This window comes from Heteronotia binoei, chromosome 6 (assembly GCF_032191835.1).
Source record: "Heteronotia binoei isolate CCM8104 ecotype False Entrance Well chromosome 6, APGP_CSIRO_Hbin_v1, whole genome shotgun sequence".
NCBI classification, from domain to species: domain Eukaryota; kingdom Metazoa; phylum Chordata; class Lepidosauria; order Squamata; family Gekkonidae; genus Heteronotia; species Heteronotia binoei.
Genome location: NC_083228.1, coordinates 49,981,595 through 50,001,050, shown reverse-complemented (window position 1 = coordinate 50,001,050; position 19,456 = coordinate 49,981,595). Strand labels below are relative to the sequence as shown.

At 40.8% G+C, this 19,456-nt stretch overlaps 2 protein-coding genes across 5 annotated transcripts in view; one reads left to right on the top strand and one right to left on the bottom strand.

Moving 5' to 3' along the window:
* The window catches only part of DOCK1 (dedicator of cytokinesis 1), a 550,707-nt gene that overhangs the window by 208,474 nt on the left and 322,777 nt on the right, over nucleotides 1–19,456 (top strand). The window lies entirely within an intron of this gene.
* INSYN2A (inhibitory synaptic factor 2A) overlaps nucleotides 1–19,456 on the bottom strand; it is an 82,160-nt gene that overhangs the window by 14,039 nt on the left and 48,665 nt on the right. For all 3 annotated transcript variants that reach the window (XM_060241425.1, XM_060241426.1, XM_060241427.1), the window contains one exon: nucleotides 3,336–3,407. In XM_060241425.1, the coding sequence (XP_060097408.1) occupies nucleotides 3,336–3,407 (72 nt within the window). The remainder of the gene's footprint in view (nucleotides 1–3,335; nucleotides 3,408–19,456) is intronic.

Here is a 19,456-nt window from a genome sequence, read left to right as displayed (position 1 = left end):
TTGTTGAGGATTTTACAACTTTAAATTGTATAGGAAACTGCACCATTGCATGCTCCCCATATATCATTACTTCAGATCACTTTTCTCCTCTCCTCCCTCCAGTGGTCATTATGTATGAACTCATATAGCAACAAATAAACGCACAAAAGAAGAGCTTTTGTTTTTAAGTGGCTTCAAAAGGAAGAAAACCTATTTATCACATCTTGCTATGGTCAGATTCAAAAGCAATCATGCATGAAAAACATTGCAAAAGGAGTCTCAGTTTTTATGCCTTTAGAAGAATCGTATTATAAGGTCACTGCTTAGTCATGTTAAATCTCATACACATTTGAAAAAAAAATACTGGAATGGGGAATAATATGAGGTATCTTGATGTTTGGAATGCTCTCTCTCTCTCTCTCTCTCTCTCCACACACACACATATGTTCTATAGAAATTTTATCTAATTTAGGCCAGTTAGAGCAATAAAAACAATAATGTGCACCATGTCACAACTTATGGTAACTACTCATGGGGTTTCCAAGGCAGGAGGAGTAGATACGGTTTTCCATTGCCTTCCTCTGTGCAGCAGCACTGGACCTCCTTAGTTGTCTCTCATTCAAGTACTAACTATGGCTGACCCTGCATAGGTTTCAAGCTCTGACAAGACTAGGTAGCCAGGGCTATTATTTCTGTGTAAAATATCAACAATTAAGATAATTTTAGTATTATGATAGGTTGTATGAATAAAAGTTGATGGCTCAGGGTACAGTATTGTAAAACTTGTTGGTCATTGATCTTTGATAGTTTTGAGCATGTTCTGGGGCTGCAGGCTACAGATTATGGGCTCTCCACATAGTTAGAGACACCAGACAAATTAAAATAGTCACTGTATAGTTGTAGTTTTCTTCTTTCACTTGCTGAGGTTCAAAGTATGTATTACTTGTAGGCAGGGCTTTTTTTGTAGCAGGAACTCCTTTGCATATTAGGCCACACACCCATGATGTAGGCAATCTTCCAAGACATTACACTAGACCCTGTAAGAAGAGCCCTGTAAGCTCTTGGAGGTTTGGCTACATCAGGGATGTGGCCTAATATGCAAAGGAGTTCCTGTTACAAAAAAACCACCCTGTTTATAGCTATGCATAACGAAAGCCTGACAGCTGTTTTTCCTCTACAAAGCACCTAGGACCATTAACAGCAGAGGGGTATTCAGGATGGTACCCCCTTTTGAATTTGCAATGCTCCCATTTTACCTGCCGCACCAGCCCAAACCACCAGCCCAAAAGGGAGGGAACCTGGAGCAGACAGTGCTGCCTTCCTCCGAAGTATGCTGCCCACTTTTTTTACCTGCCTCAGACATAGGGGGCAGAAGGCTAGGAAATCCTCATCTCATGCACTTGGCCTTCCTTCTTTCTCCAGTCTGCAGGCAGGTGAGGTTGGATGGTGAGGAAGTGGGTGAGCTTGGGCAGCAAGTAGGGAGAGGGAGAGCCACGCTCCGGAGTTTGATGCGGCCTCTTCTCCTGCTCCCTTAGCCATCAGCAGTGAGATGGTAGGTGAGCTCAGGTGGCAAGAAGGGGAGGTAGAGCTGAGAGCTGCCGCTTCTGCTCCAGGGCTACCAGCAGACCCAGCAGCCACCGAGCACCCTAATTTCCGTGTCGACAGAGAAGGATGCAGAGTTAAGGGGTTTAATTCAATTAGCGTTCCCTGGCATCCTCTCCTGAATAAATTTATGGTTTCAGCCCTAAATGCACCCCTTAGGGTTGGGATAATTTACTATGGAGAAGTGTAAGGGAGCAAGGATGGTATGTAAACCATGTCCAGCCTCTTTTCTCCTGAAATTCCTAGTCAGGTCCTCCTTTTCTTAGTGAGTTCTAGATCTGTGCTGTCATAGTAAACATAAGTCTGTAAGCTTGGGGTAAACACTGCGAGGGAGTTTTGGGGGACAGTGATGGATAGGGGAAAGGACTGAATGAACCTCTTCAGATATTATTTACTGTGGAAGGGGTATAAATATCACTATAGTACTGCATTATCTGATGGAGTAGTCTCAGATTGTCTACCTGTGTCCTGATGTCTGCTAATTTTTAATTAAGTTTTTATTGGTTTAAGTCATGTAATACTGAAGAGCACCTCTTAAAATAAACCAATTAAAACTCCTTGTTAGATATATAAGGAGTACAGCAGGTTTGATTTGCTGCTGTTGTCACTTAAATCTTATGTGGAAATGAAACCATTCGGCACTTAAGAGCTTCTGAAGTTAGAGCACCTAATTTCTTTAATGGCAGACATTACGCAGTAGAACAAATGACATGGCATTAGGCTTCCTGCAGTTCAGTGATAGTACACCAATTAATGCTGAATTAATTGTGCTGTGTAATCAGATGGCATATGTAACCTTGTACAAAACAAGGTACGTGGCCTTTTACTAAACATATGACCTGACAGGTCACTGTATTAATACTTCATGCTTATTCTTATATATGTCCATAACATGTCACCCAGAAATATTATTGGCAAGAGTCATTCACTTTTTCACCTTCATAATCTCTCTGTCTCTTCAAAAGTACCATGGTATGTGACTGCTTGACACACTTTTGCTACCATTTGGTCCTATCTTACTTATGCTCCTACTAAGGAAAGAATGGCAAGATTCTTCTTGGAGAAATAACATGAGTTATATTACAAAATAAAAAAAAAATTACAAAAAAAAAAAGAATGACAAGATTCTTGTCTGAAGGGTTGTGGAATTAAAAAGATATATTGTCCATGTCCAGAGCTTTGTATACTTTGTGCTAAAAGAATTCAACTTCTGTATTAAGGCAATCAAATTCTAAATTCAGTAAGGTTTATAAATTATGCATTAATTTTAAAAATTTACATACGTTTATTTTGAAGAGTTTACCATGCTTCTAATAGTTATGAGGACAGTGAAGACTCACCATTAAATACTAGAAATCTTATTAATCTTTGTTCCCTCCAGTTTCTTAAGGTTACTTCACATTTTATATTTTAATGGATAACAGGCTGGATGTTAATTGGTACCTGAGATGACTACCATGCTATTATTTGAAGTAAATATATCTGTTTTTAGTAGGGACAAAAATGTAATATATAAAGCATCTCTGAGATTTAATCAGTGGAATCACATAATACTCATCTGCCTTCCTATCTTACCTATTTTAATTTTGGTATTTTAAATATTTATAAATTGGATTGTATAGTGCCATAAGTATTAATCTCTTGATCTCCTTTGCTTTCTTGCTGAAATAGCAATTTAAAATTGTGACCTGCGTTCAGTCTCCTACTAATAAATAAAATCATGATTTTTCAAAGTTGTAAAAGAATTAACCTACCTATAGATTATACATGCACTGTTCCTGCATGTGTCACAGTTAGATGTGTCTTGACCAGTCCGATATGAAAGCCTACAAAGATAAGAACACGTGATGATTACAAGTTTCTGCTTTCTGCTTGACTAGAAACCAAAACTTTTTTTCCCTTTTCCATTTTATTCTTAAACATGTTTTAACATTTCCCCTCAGGAATATGGAGATGCTGATAAACTTGACAGTTTCAAAGTCTGCAACTAAAATGTTCTAGAATGATCAAGAGTCTGGTATGACCATAGTTTGCAAAAATGCACTGTGTGACATTCTACCTTTTTGGATAATGGCTGCATGGGAGAAAATCTGATTGGCATTCAGAAGGATTCTTAGCAGTGTGTACATAGACAAACATGCTTGCAGCACAGGGGCAGATCCGGGGAAATATGAGGTTTGTACATAACTCCTATTTTTCCATCCAGTGGTTGGTTACAGCACAAAATTTCCACTTGTACTAGAGCCTCCTCCACATGTGGGAACACAGGAAATAGACCACAGTAGTCACCTGCGCTAAGTCAAACATTGCATCTTGTGCAATCAATTTTGGGGTCCTGTAATATACAGCATGGATCTCCAGTGAAGTACTCTTAGTCACTAAGATGCCCACAAAGACTATTCCTTGTGCCCACCAAATGTTTTTATAGAGTGGATGGGGCCAGATGGCTTTTGCCTAGCACATCTTTTGATTGGCCACTGAAGATCTGATTGGCAGTGCAAATTTTTTCAGTATTGCTTTAGCAGCAGCTGCCACTACAGCACAAGTGTCATCACTGCACAACTGACGGGAAGCTGTTTGTATGCAAAAAAAATTTTAAAACAAGGCATCCTGTTAAACAGAGTGTTTGTCCAAAACATTGAAGGTTTACTATTAAGAGTTATACAGATGATGTTTTGTGGCTGGCTCTCCACCCTGCAGCAGTCATTTTGTGGTTATGCCCACCCTCATGTATCAGAATTCCAATGATGCCTGCAGGCTCAAAAAGGCCGTACACCCGTGATAGAGGGAGGGAAGAAATGTGTTGCACAAGTGGAACTGCACCAAGTCTGTTTACGTGTCCACTTGAGCAGTGCTGAATGTTTGTCGAATGCAAGTTACTCATTCTTTAAAGCAGGGGTGGGGAACCTTTTTTCTGCCAAGGACCATATGGATATTTATAACATCATTCGCAGGCCATAAAAAATTATCAACTTAAAAAACAGTGCTCCGTGAGATAGAATGATTCAGGCCAGCAAAATTAATGCAAATAATTGTTTTTCTATTTGAAGTCATGTGGGGAGAGCCTAATCTGGCACACACACTTACACACACACCCTAGGCAAATGCATAGGTCCAGGGCTTTTTTTGTAGAAAAACTCAGTAGCATATTAGACCACATCCCTTAAGATTAGTATATTAGGCCACACACTCATTAGCATATTAGGCCACATCCTCTGGGATAATCAAGTGCAAACTGAACTGTGACAGTAACTTTTCCAGGCCCTGCAGCAATTGTGACTGGCCATCCAGGCCCCAGGGAGGCTGCCGCACAGTACATCTGGGCCCTGTGATCCCTGCCTGACCCTGGGGAGGCTGCTGCGCAGCGCAGTTGGCCCCATGATCCTCGCTGGCCAGCCAGTCCCCAGAGAAACTGCCGCATGGCTCAGTTCAGTCCAGCAATCCCTGAGGGCCACACCAAGTGACCTTGAGGGCCGTATATGGCCCTCAGAATTGAGGTTCCCTACCCCTGCTTTAAAGCATAAGTAATTTTCAGATCAGGGACACAGGATTAGATGATGGATATAGCAGTATGCATTGATGGCCCCATTCTCTTTATGATAGTTATGCTGCCTGTACACCTACCCATGCCCATGGAAAAATTAATCTCTTGGCCAGATGGGATATTGATATCAGGTGTGGTGGCAAAACATCTTTATTTCTGTCAGAAGATGATTACAGTGATGAACATTAAAAATAGGGTGAATAAAATATTGAATATTAACAGTTGTGAAATGATAGCATGACATTTATAAATAAAAATATATGCATATTGAACAGTTACAGAATTCACAAAACTAACAGTTACAATGTCTAAAAAAATTACAAAATGTGGATCAGTTCTCATGTGCCTAACTATAGCATATTAAAATTAATTCCTTCATACTATGGCACATTGAAAAGGCAAAATAATAAGTTATGATTGTCTAATATACTTCAGGTGACTGTCTGGTTTTGGTTAGCATTATATGCAATAACCATGGAAAATGGAGTTTCCCCTTGATTTTATGCCTTATTTCATGAAAGTGATAATGGATAGAGACACTATTAATATTAGTCATTTGCAGGGAAATTTATTAGCCTTCAACAGTGCTTTAAATGTTGAAACTGGTTGCTTGGTTCTTGAGTTATAGCTCAAATTAGTACTGTTAGGAAAAATTGGCTTCAGTCACCTTAATAGCATCATAAATTGCTTAAAATACCGATCAGAATGGGTTATCACATCAAAACACAATACATAGCCATATACCTTCCAGGAAAAACGTGGGAAGTTTTCTCCCTTTAGTTAAAACGTTTACATCCTGCCTTTCCTCTTGTTCAAGATGGCTTACCTGACACCACTATATCAATTTTTGGCTCTTAGTCCAGGAACTAAACAGGGCTATATTAAATTAGGATCTCTGTATAATGTCCCTGCACACAAGCATGTCCTGTATTGGTTTCAGAGTGTGTAAATGGAGAGAAGTGAAGCTACTGGATCACCATGAATGAGGTACGGACTGCTGAAAATGGACTGATTGCACTGATGTAAATGTTTTAATAGTATTTTCCATAAGCCTTTACACACCTGTTGTGGGGCCTAATCTCCATTTCAGTTTGTTGCAAAAGAAACAGAAAATATATTTGCCACTGGAAGTTCCCTGCTTCAGTAGAATCTAATTAGTTCAATGAAAATTCATCCTTTGAAATGGTATATATGTTTAAATGTAACTTTTAAATTACAGCTGTTGGTTCCCCCTCCCCAGCATTTTATGCTTACATTGAAAATGGAATGGAAATCTCAGCCATGCTGGAACTGATCAAGCAAATACAGAGGCATATGGTCTTCATCCACTACACTGTCTATTTCTATAGTACACTTTGCCTTAGGCAGTTTGTTTGCCTCAATCTTTAATTATGTACTGTTGCATTGTTCATTGGATGACTTGTGTTGTATGAGTACATCATTCTTATTCCATAACCTGCTATGAATCTTAGCAAAAAAGGAAAGGAAAGGTCCCCTGTGCAAGCACCAGTCGTTTCTGACTCTGGGGTGACGTTGCTTTCACGTTTTCATGGCAGACATTTTTTCAGGGTGGTTTGCCATTGCCTTCCCAGTCATGTACACTTTCCCCCCAGCAAGCTGGGTACTCATTTTACCGACCTCGGAAGGATGGAAGGCTGAGTCAACCTTGAGCTGCTAAGCTGAAAACCCAGCTTCCACTGGGGATCGAACTCAGGTCATGAGCCGAGCTTAGGACTGCAGGACTGCAATTTTAACACTCTGCACAACGGGGCTCTTAGGAAGAAAGGCAGGCTATAAATACATAAATATACATGTATGTTCTTTAATTCCTATTGGGAGAGTTTTTGTGGGCCAAATTAGAGATGATGGTGTCTTTGTGGTTGCCACCATTTTAATCATTTAAGAATGCTATAGGGGCTCAATCCTGATCAGGCCTGCAGTATATTCAGCTGAGTCAGTCTTGTCCCACCACATGAACCTATCAAGTGCTGAAATGGCCACATGGAAAGGTTTGTAGGGGGAAACTATAGTGCTGTGTGGTCATTTTTAAATTATTTTAAAATAGCAGTGATATGCTAATGGTAGCCACAAGGACACTGTCATATCTATTTTGGTCCCATAGCAATACATTTTAGTAACAGAAAACTCTTGATTACACAATTCATCAGTGCCCAGGAAACTGTGCTGATTATCATATGTGCCAAAAGTATGAAATGTAATTGCTGTGCAAGCTTGTTGATGCAGCCTAGTAGTGATGGTGCTGCTCAGTTATTGGTCAACTTCCACTTTAATGCAGGCTAATTTGCCATTGTATCTGAACCAACAATCTGTCGTTTTTGTTTCCGTTCCAAACCAAGAATGGAGGTCAAGAATAAATTGATTTGTAATCTATACCAGCAAGGCTTGGATATAATGGCGAACTATTGAACTATAATGGAAGTGAAAAATAAAGATGGGACAGGAAATGTGCTAGCAGGGCTTTTGGTCAGATCTCACCTCAAAGCTGCTATTGTACCATAGGTATAGAAGGTTCTCAGAAGTAGTAAATGTTGTTAGTATTTTCCATTGTCAAAATAATTCAGCCCTCAATTTATATTTAATTTTCTCATTTGCAGAATGCCAAGATTCAAAGAACTGTTCAAATATTTCTATTAAGTTTAAGGGGAATTTAAATTTGTCTTTCTCAAAAACCCCTATGGCAGGGGTGGCCAATGGTAGCTCTCCAGATGTTTTTTGCCTACAACTTCCATCAGCCCCAGCCAGCATGGCCAATGGCTGGGGCTGATGGGAGTTGTAGGGAAAAAACATCTGGAGAGCTACCGTTGGCCACCCCTGCCCTATGGCATGGCAGTCTGCTTTTTAAATGAAAAGTAGCTTGTGATATGGCATGAGGGTTAGCTGATTAAAAGAAGCAATATTCTCTTGCACTAGGAGACACTGCATCCTAAATATTATTTATATTTATTTATTTATATTGGGATTTATACCCCGCCCTTCGCACCGAAGTGTTGTTTGGATCCCGCCCTAGTAGTTTAAGAGCTATCTGTTTATCAGTTACTGTTGTGCAAATGTAAATATTCCTAGTGTGTTCTGACATTTTGAAAAAACTACACAACTGCAGTAAGATGAATTGAGAAACGAAATGCAAGCTTGCTGCATCAAGGGACTGAGCAAAATTATTATTATTTATTGATGATATATTTATTTATTATTTATTATTGTGTAGCTGATGCTGCACCACTATCATTGAGGAGATTGGTCAGTTCCTTTAAAAAGGAAGGAGGTAAGCGACATTCTGAGAAAACCAAGAGAAGGTATATATTTAGATGACTATGTATTGAATCTCCTATTCCAAAGAATATTAATGTGTAGTTTATTAGCAATATAGCCAAAGATACTGAGTGGGATCAGTGTAGGAACAGGACTCTCCAATGCATACAAGTTCAGCAATTAATTATTGTAAACATTTAGAAATATTTTTTCTGTCCTCTTTTGTAACTGAACACAGAGTTTATGTATAGCAAGTTTTAAAATACTTATGAACAGGGCTTTTTTGAGCAGGAACACACAGGAATGCAGTTCCGGCTGGCTTGGCATCAGGGGTGTGGCCTAATATGCAAATAAGTTCTGGCTGGACTTTTTCTACAAAGAAGCCTTGTGTGGAACAATGGTGATGTCAGGAGGTATGGCTAATATGCAAATGAGCTCTGCTGGGCTTTTACTACAAAAAAAGCCCCCTGATTATGAACTTCTTCTCCCTCCTATATTGGGTGATAGGGAGAAAATAAAAAAAATCTAGTACAGTTTAGATGTAAATGGCATCTCATGCAAACAACATAGGAACACAGGGTTGTAAATGGGGCGTGTATTTTAAGGACTAGCACCTCTACTAGAAGGATGTTCGTATGTGTAATACACATTCTGAAAACTGACCAAGGTTTGATTTTCTTTGATGGTGATATTCCTGTAAAATTAGCTATATTCTTGCTTGATACTCATGTAACTATGTAGAATGCAGCACAACATATTTGAATGGTCTTGGAAAGAAACTTCAACTATTTTAAAATAGCCATCTTGTTCATCTTGAATAGTGGGTCCAACTCTCTTTCCCTCTTCTTATGTACCTCATTGAAAATTTTCAAGCTTAAGTTTCAATTAAAATGTCAAGGCATTCTCCTAAGAAAAGGCTTCATTGAGTTCATGCAAAAAAAGGGGGTGCTGATGACATTTGGGCCCCAAGTCATGAAGGAGGTTAAAAATTAAAACCAGCACTGCCAGTTGAATTCAGTGGTGAATTGGAAGCCAATGAAATTTCATTTAAAATGTTGTAGTATGATCACAGAATCATATAATCACAGAGTTGGAAGGGACCTCCAGGGTCATCTAGTCCAACCTCCTGCACAATGCAGGAAACTCACAAATACCTCCCCCTAAATTCACAGGATGATGGTAGTGGCTTGTTCCAGCCACTGTTCTGCAGGGCCTGTAAAACAGAGCTGTTCCATCAGGCCTATGGTCGAGGCCCCTGACTGAGGGAAATGACAGCTTCCTTGATGGGCCTCCCTGCTGTCTCCCTTTTTGCCCTTTTCCAGTGCTCATGATTATACCTTTCTCTGAAGAAACTATATGGTATACGGCCACCATCTATGTATTGTGATGAGTTTTAATTTTCAATAACTATTTATGGTTGTTTTTATAATATTTTGTTATTTGCCCTGAGGCTTGCTATAGCAGGGGTGGGTAAGCCAGAAATCAAATGAACATCCAAGACAACCCAATTCTGAAGCAAGGTATGCCTGAAGGTGTTCCGGCACCACTCACTTGATCACCTTGCCTAAATGGGGCAGGCTTAAAGACCTGCAATTATCCACATCATCCACAGCCAATTATGGTATCTTCAGCAAGGGTCCCGACATAGCCTTTTAAGGCTAATGTAAGCTTAGACCAAGGAGGATTTTAGTCTTTAAAGAAGCCTCCCTAACTTTACCTGGTAAGTTTTAATTAGTCAGGAGATTCAAGGATCTATTTTGTATGCAGTAGACTTCATAGCCTCAAGCACTCTGTCCACATTAGTCAAGGCAATCAGTCTAAAATGAAGACAAGCAAGTGCTTCTGACACCCCTGGCACAGGCCCAGCTCAAACTGCCTTCCAGGTGTGGCCTAATCAGAGACTCTCACCTTCTAAAGACATCATAAAAAGAGGTATATAAAGGAAGCAAAAGGCACTGGAAAGCAACTATTTCCATGCTCTCAAAGAGTTTGCTTCATATTGAAATTTAAGCTTTGAGCCACTGTTCTAACTCAAATTCTGTCAGTCACTAAAGAAAAAACACCTGACTCTGGTCCTGAAAGGAAGAACTGAAAAGTCCACCCTTGTCTTCAACAAGCAGAGATCAAGTGAGGCCCCTTTAGTGTAAAACTGCTGACTACAGAAAAGAATGCATCGCTATAACCAAATATATACAGCCCAATACAACTTGGGGCAGTCGCATGGTGACCACAAAGTCCTCGAAGTAGGACAACAAGGCAGAGTCAGCATGAATGTTTAAAGTCTCTCAGAACTAATTTTCGAGAGATCTCCAATACCAATCCTTTGATCAGCTCTGCCAGCTTAGTGAAAGCTCTAATAATCAAACTAGATGGACTTCAAGAAATCTTCTGTGAGGTCAACTGTGAGGTCAGACTGGGTAATCATTGTATCTGTGGCACTGAGCTCCATTTAGCAGCAATGAATAATGAAGGACAGAGAAATCTGCATCACTAGGATGGTTAATTACTGTTGTAAACTCCATGTGGCCCATGTCTGGGCAGTTTATTTAATATAATAGTGATAGTGAATTTGTCTCTGGCTGTCACTTTAGAGCAGAATCTCTTAGAGATACATCCTAAGCAGGTCTACTTAGTATCCTCCTCAATTGCACCATCAGTGTGTGTTATTTTTCTCAAAATCTTCTAATAACTAGCCAGTAACTGAACTAATGCCATTACAACCATTCATAATTGGACTTAAAGGTATAAATACTTGTATCCCATTGAACACCTATTAAATTTACCCCTGCCAAATTAATTTAAATATGAAATACTTTGTTTTCTGGGGTCAGGTAGCTTAATGATTTTAATAGCATAGCTGTTATGCAAATTCTTTTTGACCGGCTTATGCCCTCACAAGTTTGTATCACTTAAAATCCCTAGCTGAATTAGCTCTCAACTGTTCAGTGATTATTCTACTTCATGGACTGTGGCTAATAGCCCTTAGCCAGACTGAGTACAGGGATTAATAACATCCTAGTTATTATGTAAATGAGAACTTCCTTATCCAATCAGATTCTGGTGAATTTCGTAATTGAGTATATTTTGGGGTCAGTAACTCTTTCTATCCTTGAATTGTGGTTTACTTAGTTCTATTTCAGTATATTAACAGTGAACAGAGCAGTTTTTAGTACAGCTGAAACAACCGACATTCTCTGGTTTGCAGTAGGCATACATAGTATTTGAGTAAAAAATACATTCCAGTAAGTGAGAATAATAAGAAATATTACTCATTTAAAAGATTCACCATCATTAAGAAAATTGTAGTAGGAGAACAATAGCTCTTACATCCAAAGTGGCAAATTAGGTTTGCCCCAGAATACAATGTCAGAATATGACCTTGAAGCTGGCTTACATAGTGCTAAATCTTAGGTTGGTTTTATGATGGAGTCATTGAGGAGTATTGCACTGAGGATATAGGTGTATACCAAATAACCCCATTGCTGATATGCATATGCACATCTTCTAAGCATGTTTAATTATGGTATGAGTTTTCTCTGCACTTCCCCTTTGTTATATACAGAATAGTTAGTTACTTAAGATTTGTAGTGATTTTTGCAGACAAACAGTGTGTACTGGAGTTTTGGTTCATAGCTGGATCAGTCAAATAGATGCTATTTAGATTGTCATGTATTCCCAAAGCATGTGATTTTGGAATTATAGGTTATGTAGACAGTAGGCATAGTGAGTTTGAATACAAAAGGATTCTGATAACTGTGTGTATTTAGTCTATTTATAGACTGGGTGCTAGTGTATAGATATATATACACACACACATATACACACACGCACATATATATCTCCCCATATAAGTGTAAAAGAGAAAAGAGAAATTTAAATCAATATCGCTAACTAAACCTGACAGACTTGAATGTACATACTCATGTGTGATGTGTGTAAATTAATTACATTTGCCTGCAGTAACTGAGCATACTGTATATTGATGATTAAACAGAAATTATGAACACACTTTTCAATCCCTCATTCTTCAAAACGAAAGCACAGCTAACAACAGTGATAAACATGTAGAGCACTAAGAGTGGAGCACTAAGAGCACCATGGAAATTGACAAGGGAGAGATGACAAATATAATACTAAGATACTAAGTTTAGTTTTAATATACACAGTTTTATTAGAGTTGAATATTGCTTTGCAAATTGGCATGTTTCCTTTTGAGGTACAGTAACCACTATGGAATGAACTGTGGGTACAGTCTTTCAAACATTGCTGATGTTTAGCCTACTTTTCACTTCACTGGACTTGCATATCCAGTAGCTCTTAGGAGAAAAGTTAAGTAATCCCAAAAACATTTACTACAGCATCTGGAGTGAGCAAAAAAAAAAAAAAATCAGTATTTTTTGGGTTTGAGTATACTGAACCCAAAAAATATTGGTATTTTCCTGTATTCCTGAATCCCAATAGCACTGTGGTTTTGGGATTCAGGAAATAATCGGGAAACCCGAATTAATTTGGCTCCATTATAGATAGCATGTGGGGACCATTCTTCATAGGTTATAATGGAGAATCAATCCATGGGTTTCTGGGGGGTGGTGTTTTTTGAGGAAGAGGCATCAAATTTGCAGCATAGTTGCTGATGCCTCTCCTCAACCCCCCTCCCAAGTTTCAAAAAGATTGGGCTATGTGGGTCGAATTTTATGGGCCCCAGAAGAAGGTGCTCCCATCCTCTATTGTTTCCAATGGAGGGGAGGAAAGGGATGTAGTATTTTCAAATGCCTTCTCCAAGATGTGGCATGACTGCACACTGTGGCAAGTGCACTCCAAAGACACTACAACTTTAAATGCCTTGCTGAGTGTTCACCCCAAAGGCATTTAGGTGGGTAAGTGAACTCTATAGAAGTTTAAATTTTAATGAAGGTATTTAAATGTAATATGTTTTGTGGACATAAGCTATAATGGAGAATTGTTCTGGGGGTATCTGGGGGGGAGGCTGTTTCAAAAAAATCTCTCCCAAGTTTTAGAAACAACGGACCAGGAGGTCCAATTCTATGGTCCCTCAAAAAGGTGACCCCATTCTCCATTGTTTCCAATGGAGGCAAAAAGACATGAAATGGGACACAGTCTCATTAAATGCCTGAGTTCATTCGCCAATAAGGGATTTAAAGAGATCTCTTTAAAGCCGTTTTCTAAGCTGGCCCGCACCGCCACTACACAACTCGGCTTCTCCAAGCTGTGCCCAAATAAAAGTTGAATAATATTGTTTTTTATTCGGGCTCTGCTATATTGGTAGCCAAATGAAATTAAAGAATCTGTATTTGGCTGAATAAATACCTGAAAAATACTAATAAAGGTATACAGAATAAGGGTATTCAGTTTGGTGTTTATTGAACACCCAACCCTAAACAGAATGCACATATTTTGGATGTTCTATGTACTTACAATGAGTTGAGTTTACTATTTGAAACATGTCATCAAAAATGAGCAAATACTGAATGATCAATGTGGAAATCTCCTATGAAAGTTATTTTCCTTTTCTGTAATGATGCTAGGAAGGAGGTATATTGCCCTTTGGAATCCCTTTTCCATTTGTTTGTGTGTGGGGTTAGTGTGCAGATGATGCAAGATGGCTCTTTCTTACATGCCCAAGGAAATGCTGATGGCTACTTTGGGGGTCAGGAAGCAATTATCTCCAGGCTAGTTTGGCCAGGGACCCTGGAGGCCCCTCCCCCTCATCTTCTGGAGCAGGGGTAACTGGAAGAATGGGGCGGGAGGCATTTGTGAATTTCCTGCATTGTGCAGGGGATTGGACTTGCTTATCTTGAAGCTACCTTCAAACTCTGTGATTCTAAGAGAAGATTCTCCATGGTTTCCAGGCCAGATTCTCTGATTAGAATCAGCTGATTAGCCAGCATGGTGAGAATGCTCAATGAGTAACTTAGGGAACCAAATCCATGCTCTGCCATGAAAGCTTGCTGGGCAAGTCACCCACCCAACCTCTCACAGGGTTGCTGCGAGCATAAAATAGAGTAGGGTAGAATGATGTAAGCCGCTTTGGGTTACCAGTAGGGAGAAAGGCAGGGTATAAATGAAGTAAATAAATAAAATGATAATAATAGGGCCTCAACTGAGTTCACAGCAGAACATTTGGTGGTGGTTTCTATGGCAGGTCTGTTTATGCATCCATCATTCCCACAGATAGTAGAAATGTAAACCCTGCAATAAATGCACTGAAATGTCTCTAAAGAAGGGCTGTAAGTTTTTCTTTAGCCTTGCAGGTATCAGTAATGAATCATGTGGGGTCCTTTCATACTCACAGAACTTCCAGAATTAAAGAAATCACTTTTTTCAAACAACAATCCTGCAAACTGCAGGAAAGATAACTCCACCAACCAGCCTTCCTTTTTTTATTTCTTCAAAGAGAAGCCCTGTTTGTTAGCACCATGGATGCTTGCAGTCCCAAATGGATTAGAGACTGCCTCCAAAACCTCATAAAAGCCTGGCAAGGATCAAATACAGATGCTTCCTTGCTGTCTTTCAGTTATCGCCTTCAATTAGTCAGGGTTCCAAGGAATGAGATTGTAACTTCACTGTGGACAGGGGATTCAACCAACCATAACTTGACCAGCCATGAATATATGAAGTTTCTTCACTTTGCCTTTGCAGATCAACACTATCAGTACTGCAAAATACTAAAGAGTCCAGTATGACTAACATATTTTATTGTAGCACAAGGTATAAGGCCTGTTGTGGGAATACAATGGGCTGTAGAAAGAGATCTACCTGACTGTTTTAAGTGGAGATGTTGGGGAGAAAACCTGGAACCTTCTGCATGCCAAGCAGCTGCTCAACCAATGGGCTGTGGCCCCTTCTCCATCTCCATGGTAGAATTTATGACCAGTCATTTTCTGTCAGCCTCTGTGGCCCTGGCTGTGCTCAGATACAGTGGCAGTGGAGCGATGTGCAGAACAGCCATCTCTATTTCCTTGAGGGAGGGAGTGAGGTGGCCCAGAGGAGACCTGTTGGCTGTGGGAGCAGCAGCAGCAATGGGGCCATCTCTGCTGAGTCTGACTGAGGGATCCCTGAGGGAGGGAGAAGTCAGCTGATAAGGACAAGAAATCATGCCCCCTTGCAGCCTGGCCGCCCATGATTGGGGTGGAGGGCTCTGAGGCTCTTGAGAAGGCCTTGTTATAGCAGCAGTGGAACCGATGTCTCCTGCGCCCTATCAGAGGGTATGGGACAGTGGCGAAGATGCTGGCAGCAGTGGACTTGGGAGAACAGGGAGGACCCCTGAGTTAGTGATAGTTCCCTGGCATGTCAGGAGTTGTTTGTATGTGGTGGGAGAGCAGTTGCACCGGGAGTCAGCTCTGTAGGCAGCATCTTGGAAGGGCGGGGGAGCTGTCAGTGGGTTGGCCACCTGAAAGGTGATGGAGTGGGTCAGAGAAGTGGAGGTGTGTGTTCATGGTGTCCCTGAAGTGAGAGGAGCATTTTGGCTGAATGGTGCTGGGTCAGCAGAGGTCAGGGGAGAATAAAGTCAGTCAGTACAAGGCCAGAGGGGGTGATGGACGTGTGATGAGCCAATAGTTGATGCTCCACAGTCCCAACCAATCAAGGGGCTCCATTTTGCCAAGACGAAAGAGGAATTATAATAAAGGATAAGCTTTTGAGAAATACAGCTGCATCTGATGAAAAGAACTATGTTTCTTGAAAGCTTAAGCTACAATAAAATTGGTTAATCTTAAAGGTGCTACTAGACTACTGTTTTACAGCAACAGACTAACACTGCTATCTCCTCTGGATCTGCTCTCAGTACTGGGCTTTATAAGATATCGCTTCTTAGCAAGAGTATTTTTGTAAGGGTTCTGACAGCTTCAGTCCTCTCTGCATCTCCAGGAAATAACAGTTTTTCCATATCTAAAACATATTCTCATCTCCTTGCCTGATGTCCTTCAAGACTTAAGGATGTAAAGATTGCAATTTCAATTTCTTCAGCATGATTTTGTGGAAAAGGAGCACAAAAACCAAAAAACAGATTGTTGAGAAGTGAACATTGGTAACTAGGAGGACAAGGTGAGTTTGTCAGAAGACGAGAAGACTCACATTCTGTTCCTTGGGGATGTGTGTTGATTGATCAGGCTCAGCGCATCCGAGTAGGCCAGGTAGGGTGCCTAGGTGGCCACCTGGCCTACAGAGGTGCTGGGTGCCCCCTCGCACTCTCTTCCCCCTGGTAGCCCCAGCAGCCTATGTGGGAGACTGAGCTGCCAGTGCAGATAAAACTGGCTGGTGGCAAGAGGCGGCGTGGCAGGAAGGGAGCACCATTTCCATCTCTTCCTGTTCACTCCTGGCTCCTCTCTGCTGCACCACCTCATTCTGTTCGCCTGCCTGTGTCAGCAGCCAGAGGAGCTGGGAACAAATGAAGATGAACAGCTGGGAGTGAATAGGAAAAGGGTTGGCAGGCATGCTCCAGCGTGCCAACTAGGGCCCGCCACTGCCACGCTTGGGTGGGGTGGTGGTGGAATGGCATGCAGGACATCAGGGGTGGGGTGGGGCGCCTTGCCTGGCATGCCAGCTGAGTGTCGGCACTCTAGCACCAGCACTGGATTTGATGCTGATGGATCAGCTACTTATGAGAATATTAATTGTGTCCAGCACAGTTTTAAACTTGTCCTGCTGTTGTACAGTTCTTGGATTCTTCATATTTATGTTAGCAGTGATTCTTTCCAGTTCTTTGGGCTCAGTCTGGAAGGATGCCCCCCTCTCGCCCACTGTATGCCAACTGACTTTGCCTGCAGGCAACAGGAGAAATTGTCCTTGAGGTCAGTTGCCTCATAACACTACAAATGGGAATTCACAGGAAAAGGTAATTGGTCTTTCACAGACATGCCATGATAATCTTTCTTGTGGATTAACATGGCTTTACAAGGCAAGAATGGTGTGTGGTGAGGGGAGTACAAAAAATGATGGCATGCGGTCTCAGCCTTTAGCAGCATATTTCTAATGCAGTCACTAAGGATCAATTCATACATTCTTGTCTCTGTAAATTTCATCCAGAGCTCTGAAGAGTGTCTCTCAGGCCCACTTCCACAGCATTTTTTTCTTGATCTTGTTCTTTTCTCATTTAGAGAAAAATGAACAACCTGGTTAGTAGATCCTGCTTCTCTTACTAATATAAAGTTGATGGCTGATCATTTTGAATACTGAACATTCTAAAGGGATCTAGCCTTGCAAGATTCAGCCATTCACTTCTTGGAGGGAGGAGTGGACGGGGAGTCTGTTTCCATTCTCTCTTCAAAGCCACAAAGGCCTGGGTGATGTTTGACAGGGTTTTTGAAAAGCTACCGAAAAGTTGAAGTGAATGAAAATAATTTCTGAGAATATGTATCAAAAGTTGTGGGAACAAAGTATACAGCTACTGACCCTGGATACCCAGCTCTTTATAACTTAAAAAACCACAAATGTTCTACCTGTCTGTAGTAAGTCTGTATTTCTCCATTGCTTTCTGCAAACCATAATCAGAGGGTTGCTGTGACAATTTTAAATAAAAAGACTTATCATTTACTTCCTAAGTGATTTTCTCTTTCAAAGAGTGATCATTAAAGCTTCTCTTTCTACTGCACAGCTTAGGGTCAGTCTAACCCATTTTGTAAAATATCTTCTCTAACTAGCATGTATGAATTCATCACAGCAGGTCACCAGCCGTTCAGTGCTAAGGAACAAAAGTGAGGACTTTTCAAAACTCTTCTATCAAGTTAATTTTATACAGCTGTTCTCTATCTAAATTTCATGCCAGTAGTTCCTGTTCTCAGAAGTGCTGAAATGTTAATTAGTTTGACTGATTTGTTTTAGACTGTCAAAGTTAAAAAGAGATCTTGCATCAAACTACTGAGTGGAATACCCAGTATTGGTTTCTTATGCTTGCATCCTGTCTTTCTTTTAAGGGGTTCAGGAGAACATAATTTAAGTCTTGTAACAAACCTGAGTTAGGTAGGGCTTAGAGACAAGAAATTGGACTGAGGTTGCTACTGAGCTGAACATAAATGTTGTAGCCATTACATGTAGCATGCTCTCATGAGATTTTACTTCAAGTACAGGCAAGCTGCACCTGCCAAACATGATGTCAGAAAATTAAGAGTTAATTCACACATTGTCCCCTGCTTTCACTAATTCATGGCCAGTAGCTTCCTTAAGATCTTCATAGTCTTCATAGTCTTGTTACTTGATGCCCCCTCAAGCCAAAGAAGCCAGCAATTGTAACTGGGACCTTCTGTATGTAAAGCATCCTTTCTATAATAAAAGTATAGTGGTATTGGCAAAATGGATCTCTCCCACTGGTTGTGGTGTGTGCTCCATCAACCATTGGTGCCTCAACTGCCACTCAAGATCTGTTGTGTTCCACTGGCTCAGGACTGAGGCACTGCTTTGCAGAGGAGGGAAAGAAAGCCTGCCCTTGATTGACAGACAGAGAGAGGATGGAATCTGCCACAGAAAGCCTTCACTCAATTGGCACTGCTTCACAGTGGAGATAAAGAAAGTCTTCCCTCGATTGGCTGAGGGAGGGAGGAGCAGAAGAGAAACACCCACAGAAAGCCTTCCCTCAATTGGCTGAGGGCTCTTCACCCTCCCTCTCTGGGAAACTAAACAGCCAGAGAGACAGAGACAAAAAAATTGCATACCTTGGCAGCAAAATAATGCCATATTATTCTAGGTACAGAGAGAGTGAAAAAAGAGATAGAGAATATGGAGTCCTGTGTTTAACATGGAGCTACTGGAGAAACTGCCTTCACTTTCCCCTAAGTGCCTGCTTCTAGCCAACCAAGTACGCTTGCAAGTCCCTAGGTACCAGTGGTCAATCCCCCAGTTTTGCAGGCTCCTCCCTGCCTACCCGAACAGCCATCATGTTTCTTTATATCTTGGCAGGCTTAACAGAAGCCTTCAGCCTGCCTCTGTTTTGGACAGTGTGTGTGTCTTTAAGTACTGTGGTAAATACTTGGATGGGAGACCAAGAGGAATGCTGAATGGATATGGCAAGTTGGCAAAGCCACCTGAGTCTTCCTGGTGGGACTCTAC